Source organism: Pundamilia nyererei, unplaced genomic scaffold (genome assembly GCF_000239375.1).
Source record: "Pundamilia nyererei isolate P.nyererei 1_Seehausen unplaced genomic scaffold, PunNye1.0 scaffold00043, whole genome shotgun sequence".
In the NCBI taxonomy this organism is placed as follows: domain Eukaryota; kingdom Metazoa; phylum Chordata; class Actinopteri; order Cichliformes; family Cichlidae; genus Pundamilia; species Pundamilia nyererei.
This window is the reverse complement of record NW_005187444.1, coordinates 2,534,523-2,542,074: the sequence shown is the minus strand read 5'-3', so window position 1 is coordinate 2,542,074 and position 7,552 is coordinate 2,534,523. Positions and strand designations below refer to the sequence as shown.

The 7,552-nt window shown below is 39.7% G+C and overlaps 1 protein-coding gene across 4 annotated transcripts in view; it reads right to left on the bottom strand.

Moving 5' to 3' along the window:
• Window positions 1-54: 54 nt before the first annotated feature.
• Window positions 55-7,552, bottom strand: part of LOC102216224 (transcription factor SOX-6-like) — a 101,425-nt gene continuing 93,927 nt past the window's right edge. For 3 of the 4 annotated variants that reach the window (XM_005731505.2, XM_013910447.1, XM_013910446.1), the window contains 4 exons: window positions 7,085-7,193; window positions 5,946-6,116; window positions 4,256-4,469; window positions 55-1,288 (listed from right to left, as the gene is read on the bottom strand). In XM_005731505.2, coding sequence (XP_005731562.1) covers window positions 940-1,288; window positions 4,256-4,469; window positions 5,946-6,116; window positions 7,085-7,193 — 843 coding nt within the window. In that variant the 3' untranslated portion in view covers window positions 55-939. The remainder of the gene's footprint in view (window positions 1,289-4,255; window positions 4,470-5,945; window positions 6,117-7,084; window positions 7,194-7,552) is intronic. The other variant, XM_005731506.2, reaches the window with a different exon arrangement.

The following is a 7,552-nucleotide window of genomic DNA, read 5'->3' as shown; positions in this document are numbered from 1 at the left end:
TAATAATAATAATAATAATAATAATAATAATAATAATAATAATAATAATAATAATAATAATAATAATAATAATGTAAGGGAATTTGCTCCCTTTATTTCATTGACAGTCTGAAAAGTCCTACCACTCTTTTTGTATGAAAACAAACAAAACAAATAACACATTCACAAGCTGGCACATCATACCTGAGCTGGGATATTTAAAAAAAAGAAACAGTAATGTAAGGTAAGCAGTTTGTCAGAAAAAAAAGTGTGTAGCAAAGAAATCGTAAGAAACAAAAGTAAGACTATAAGGTTACAAGAGCTAGGATTTATATTAAAAACTTTCCAAATTTCAAGTTCCGACAGTCTAGAGTTTGTACAGGCAGTGACCTGTCAGAAAAGAAGTCTATAGAACAAAAAAGGAAAAAAAAGCCGAAAAGTAAATACATAACAATGAAAACTAAATCACTCCTTAAACATTTAAGACCAAATAGCTGTTGAAGACCGATTCCTAATTCTTCGACATCCATGCATGCTCTTTCACAAACTACACAGCAATGTGTTCGTCGCTCGTTTGTTCTTTGTCCCATTCTCTCTCATCCTCTGTTGTCTAACTCTTTTTTTCTCTCGCTCCTGTTAAGATTGTCAAAGTAGAGGAAACTGAAGTTCACTGTCAGCTGGACATCTGAAGATTGATCAGACTGTGTTCTTGGGTCACGTTTTTCCTATTCCTTCGTTTTTCCATTTCTTCAAATGGGCGTCCATCAAAGATACTATCCCAGAACTTTCTGAGCATGTCTGAGCTGATTTGAAATCCTGTTGGGGCATGCTCGGTGCATGACGCAACATGTCCTGAAAAGTTAAACTGAAGGTCTCAGTAATAAAATGTCTTTTTAAGAAATGTCTCTGACTATAATGGGAGTTGTTCTCTTTTTTTTACATCTGACACCCTGAGCTTACTCAGTTGGCACTGACAGCCTCATGTGTCTCGTGGTCGCTGCTATAGTCTGACTTGGGCTCATCCTCAAAGTCCTCATACATGTCCATGTCATTGTCTCCATTATTGGGGTCGCTGGGCAGATCCAAGGCTCCGATCACACTGCCATTGCTGCCTCCTCCACTGCCAGGCTCAGACTTTACACCGTACGTGCTCTGAATGACGGGGATGGCAGGATCAGGACTGGCCGAGTTGCTGGAGCAGTCTGAGGTCAGATGTGGGGATGGTGTAGCTGCTGTTGCCATACTTATGGCACCCGGGTAAACTCCTACACTTCCAGGACTGTTGCCCAGAGAAATGGGTGGCTGAGGCCTGAGTATGAAGGAAAGAAGATAAGGAAGAATTATATTATTTACACAACATAAAATGATCGAAAAGCTTTGTAACTTTTACAGTGTGATTTAAGTCTAGCAGCAATGCTGGAAGCAGTTGAAAGGTGCACAAGGAGATGACCTTGAAGGGGAGATTAGTTCAATTAAAAAAAATGTATTTATTCATTTAAGTCTCAGCAAGCATGATCCAAAAATTACAACGTTGAAGAATGTTAGAAATGATTGTCACTTCATAATGAATGATTGGTCCTTTAAAGTTAAAGAAAAGACACTACGTCCCCGAGCCGCTGAACATCACAAGAAGGACTACTTGTAAACTTCTAGTTGACTGATAGAGATCAATTTGTATTCTTCTGGGAGGTCAAATATGGCAATGAATCCTTAAACCAATAAAAACTGACCTAACTCAGTGTTCAGAACAAAAACTTAGGAAAGAACCAGCTTTTAAAAACACACAATTTGTTAGACTGGCATAAAATAGTATTTTTGTACCAATAAGGTGATTCCCAAAGTAACGATATACTCCACAGTATGCTGTGTGCTCTTTAAAAATAAAATGGACAAGTGGAGAACAAAAACAGGCAGCAGATGGGCAGTATCTGCAAGTCTGAAAGATTTAAGAAATGGGGAAAAAAATCAGCCAAAGACCTGACACAGAACTTGGGAGATGTATCTGTTAAGCATTTTAGACAAAGGCTCATCTGTATGCATGCATGTTTGCTCATACGAATATTTTTCTGAACCTATTTCTCCATTTTCCCTGCAAAGTATAAAGAAACGGAATGGCTCAAGACCTTTGCACAGTTGTGTTTTGGTACAAGCTAGACAGATCAGACACTGATTCGTTAGCCTTTGAACAACATCTGTGAACAAAACATTTATTCTTAAGCCATTTAAGTTCAACCACAACGCTTTTCATCTGGCTGAGCATGTCCTAACATAGAGTTCTACCTGCCATATCACAGCAGCATTAGCATTGTAGATGGAATGGGGGTAAATGCACATCATTCAAACAGGCCCCTCAGGCTCCTCAAATGAACCGCATAAAGTGGGAAAATTACTGTCACCTTTTTCACCTAACAGTTTTCTCTCCTCTGTCTCCTGAAACAATTACTGCCGTGTGCTCTGACAGACTCATTTTCACATTAAGCATTTTAAAATAACACTGGTTTAGCAATCTGGAATGTGCCAGAAACTAGTTGTGTACTGGCTCCTGTAGATGTTTGATTTAGCAACAATTGCAAACCCAGGCCTGGAGAATCTAAGCTTTCCTGCTTAGCGTACTTGACCACACACAGTAAATGTGGCATTCATCCTGTGACGTGTGCCTTGCGCTCATTCCCTCTCGAGCATGTGCTTACATTTCATATTCCACTGTGTCTGTCTGTGTCCAATTTCACTGCCCGCAAGCGCCCAGCATTGTCCTAATTTAATAAATGACAAGCTATTAAAAATCGCTCCTATTCAAAGCTGTGGCCTCTGGTAAATCCATCTCACTCATAGGCCACTGTGATGGCTTTAAACACATCCATGACTGGTTCCCATTAAGACAATGCCACTGTTTTTCCCCTTGCTGCACCGACTGCAGTTGAAAAAATATATATCAAGCTCTTCAGCAAATGTTTAAGAGCTTTAGCAGATAGAACCACAAGAGGTTCCCAACCTTTCATAAAGGGCCCATAAACCTTGATGATCACTCCACTAACGTTAAACAAATGGACGCGGCTAAGAATTCTTTTCTATTCAAACTGAGACATATTAAGGAGGGGAAAAAGACCTCTCGTGAAATGCAAAGTTGGTTTTAATATATTTCTATACAATTAAATAAACTCAAAGAAGGTAGATAAAATTACAAAATGATAAATTGTCTTTTTTTTCCTTTTTACTTGGACATATTTGGGGAGAGATGTCTGCTGGATTGAGAGACGACTTTATCGAAGGCCACAGGTCCATTGTAAATGACTCAAATCCATCTAGAGTTAGACACAAAGACTGTCTGTTATCCAAGGCTTAATATCGTCAATGGCTTGTGGTTCTTGATGCAAATGGACCTCTTTAAAGTTTTAATCTCTCAGTTTTAATCAGTCATAATATACACTCTAATGAAGATGTAACAGTGTGAAATAACCCTGCAACCATGCCAGCATTCCTGTCCAAATAATGGCCCAGTATTAGGTCACGAGGTCAAGCTAAATAGTGACATGACATGGCTTAACCTATTTGGGATTATAGGACTGAAGAAGTACCACCGACAAAGTCCACAGGTCCAACAAAGTCCACAGCTTCAAACAATGATCAGTCTATGAGAAACACCACCATGTTAAATTATGTGGTTTAACTTCAGTTTACAGGGCAATTTTCTTCAAATAAGCATCAAATCACACTGTTATAAAGAAAAGTTATGTCAAATTATACTATCACTGTTATAAAATCTAAGTTCAACATAATTTGGTATAATGCTGTCTAATATATTTTGGATCAAATGACACTAATTGCATTTCCTAGTCAAGCCATAATTCACACATCGTTTAATTAGAGTACGAGTGCATTTGTGTGCTGTTTTATTAAATGTCTCTCAAAATATGGTTTGTTACATCTTACTAGTGCTCCATAAAATAAAGTGTGACCCACACAGCTCTCCTCTGAGCAGTACTGAATGCTGCATGACCCTGAGGGTGCCAACAATGCCAGAACCTTTTCACCACCTCGATTCATACCAGTCACTCAGAAAGAAGAAAATCTCTTCAGTGAGAGAAGGTTCACTTTTGACATGTTTAAGTATTTCTGGAATTTAAATCACAATTACACAGTACTGCCATCTGAAGGTCCTTCCATGAAAAAAAAAAAACTAATTCGAAATTCAGTTCTAAAACCACGTAACTCGCCGACACGCTGCAGCTTTCCTTCAAACTCGTGCGATCACTCACTTTTTCAGCTTTGTACTCACCCCACAAAGAACTGCCTCATTTCCTGACGTCGTGAACGCATCATCTGCTTGTACTCCCCGATGCGTAGCTTCTTGCCATCAATGATGCAGGTTCTCTTGGGCCGTGGCTTGTACTTGTAGTTGGGATATTTCTCCAAGTGGATCTTGCTTAAGCGGGCCTGCTCCTCGTAATATGGCTGCTTTTCCTGGTTTGTCATGGCTTTCCAGCGAGAGCCTGGAGCAAAAAAAAAATTTAAAAAGCAATTGACACTTTAACTTAGGTTATATTTAAATATTTTAGTGTTACTAGTTAAGAGGGTGACTGAATTTAAATATCTGCACATTACCAAATTTTAGTGAGTGACTAACATGGTTTCAGTGAGTTTTTTCAAAATAGTTTCAGTGTGTGGTGAATCAAAGGTTTTCATAAAATTCCTGCAAAGCAAACATCCTGTCACAGCTACATTATTCAGTCACACAAAAGAAGCACTGCTTTGACAATTCTGGTTTCTTCCCGAGGTTGGATGCCTTCCTGCGAGCAGGCTCCATTGAGTGTTTAGCCTAGAAGGGTGTTTAAAACCAGGAGTGGATTACACTCTGCTTCGCTCAGGAAGAATGATACATTGTGTATGGCTTGTTTTCCTCGGTAAGAGGACCTTCTGAGCAACTGAACAGGGCCATTACTGCGGGAACGCAGCACATCTGTGAAGCACTTTGACAGCTGATTATACACACTCTTCCTTGCTCTTCTGTTTATCAAGGTTTATCACAAACTCTTCTTGTACTTTTGTGACACAGGAAACACAGAAATGTTTTTCTTTCTTTTTTTTAAACTTGCCACCCACCTACTCCCTTAAGTCCAGCTGTGTTATTATTTCAGAGATGGATGCATTGTATACATACAGTCATATACACACTCATAATTCCACTTTTCCTTCTCGTCTTGTCACTGAACCCTAATAAAAATCCAGCAGGAGCGCGCGATTAGGCAATGTACTTAATCAAATGATTTTCCCCTGTAATACGTTTCCACTGTAATAACAAAAACAAAGAAAAAAAAAAGCACTTTTGAAAGCACAAAGATTAATCGTCTAAATTCAGGATGCATGTTAAGAGCACAAAACATCCATTTATAGGACCCCTTTCAGAGACCTGAGTCAATAACACAGATCCACCTTAGAAAAAGCAATTCATTCACAATTCTCAGAAGTAGCATTTACGGCATTCAGCAAGCCTCAAGCTCACTTGAACTCTGCATTGTACGGTAGAAGTCTTAAGAACATTTCAGGAACAACCGTTATGCTCAGCATCATGTGAATGGATATCTGTGTTGAGGAGGTATTTTAACTGAATGCATCCATCACACTAGTCAGGCTGACACAGTGGAGCTCTGTGTGTGGAGTGTTCCAGGCTGAAAAACACACTAGTCATTCTTACAGTACCCACTTGACGGTAAGAAACCCTGTGAACTGCATATAGCGGTAGGGTAACCTAATGAGCAGACAAGCTGACCTTAAACAAATCTGCCGTGTCACTTTACAGTCACTTAGAAAAAGAAAATAAAAAATTTAAGCAAACACTGGCGTATTCTTTTGTACAAAATTTAAAGGAAAGCAAAAGTACTTCGCCCTTACAACACCAGAACAACATATCGCCACAACACTGAGGTTTAGCTTTCTCACTCATCAAACATAAACCCGCAAAATCTCACCAAGGATCTTGCTGATGTTGGAGTTGTGCATGTCAGGGAAGGTCTGCAGGATCTTCCTCCTCTCATCTTTGGCCCACACCATGAAGGCGTTCATGGGCCTCTTAATGTGGGGCTCGCTGTTGTTCCTGCCTCGTGCCTCTCTGAACACCCGTGCCTCTGCGATGTTACTCCCTAAAAAAAAAGAGATCACTTTTGCTGTATGTTCACCATTAACGAGTTAGCTGTTCATACTTTCACACTTCAAATGCAGTGTATAACAAGGTGCCTGCTTCTTTGACTGAGGCACTTTTCTGTCTTCTTGGAAAGCGTAGCAAAGGTTTGGTGGAGTATTGCGGGCATAGTGTCCTTCATATCATTCCTACACACAAACACACGTGAACTTTGCACATTATGCTTAGTTTGCTTCCTCGTGATATTATCTCAGTGCTTAAGCTCCTGTGTTTACTCCTCTGACTCTAAACTAAACCACGATGAGGTGCCTGTAAACAGAATTGCTTTATGGCAAACAGGTGTGCTTGAAAAAAATCGGAAAGACAACATTACAAGGAAGTACTTTAAAAGAGCGCATTTAATGACTACATTTAATTCATAGTACGTAAAAATCAGCTCTTGTGACCGATTCATAATTATCTCTGTGACCATTCGCTACAGAAAACTTACTGCCCATTTTTGGTTTGCATACTAGGACTGGGTCACAAAAACTAGTGAAAAACATGAAGACAATTCATCCTCTTTTCCTACACTTGCAGTAATATTGACATTTGACATTTTCAAGTGAGCAGAATGTTCACCGTAGTGTCCTGACGTCCAAGATAAATATTTGTATTTTCTGAATACCTGCATTTGTGAGCTTTCTGGTAGATGACTTATTGAGTATTAGTCTTAGTAGGAAGGCCCACAGAGGCCTCTTCTAAATTTAACCATGTGAGTTACTGTCACTGGTATCAGTTTTATCTGAACAGGATGTGACTCGCACTCTGCACATGTGAGCTGTACCTGCACATGTGATGTGACAATAAAAGTGATTTGATTTGATTTGACTCTATTTCTGAAAAAACAAAACAAAAAAAACCATGCCATTTTGCATGCCAGTAGTCAGAAATGTAGGTAAAAGAGTAGCAACGGGGTAAGAGACATACCATCTAAATCTTCTGGTCTTGTCAGGTCAATGACTCGATGAACCATCTTCCCAGCATCCTCTCCGAGCTTCCCCAGGTGCTGGCTCAGTGTCTCATAGTGCAGCCGCTCCTACAGTAGAAAAGAAAAAGGAGGAGTGGTGAAGTCTGAGGAATACTTTAAAAGCTGCAATTCTTTACTCTGCATTCAGTTATTATTATTTAACCCAGGGGTCGGCAACCCTAGGCACGCATGCCAGGGTTAACTGATGGTACGACCATAGCTGGACTGGCCATCGGGCATACTGAGCATTTGCTCGGTGGGCTGGTGGTGATTTTTCGTTTTTATGGGCCGATGATTTTTTGTTGTTGTTGTTTTTTCGTAAAGGTATAAACAATGAAAGGTGGTGGATTGGCCAAATGCTGGTCGGTGTGTAAAAATAACTCAGTTATTTGGTGGTGGCTGTGGCGGAGCTTCCACAGATTCAGTAA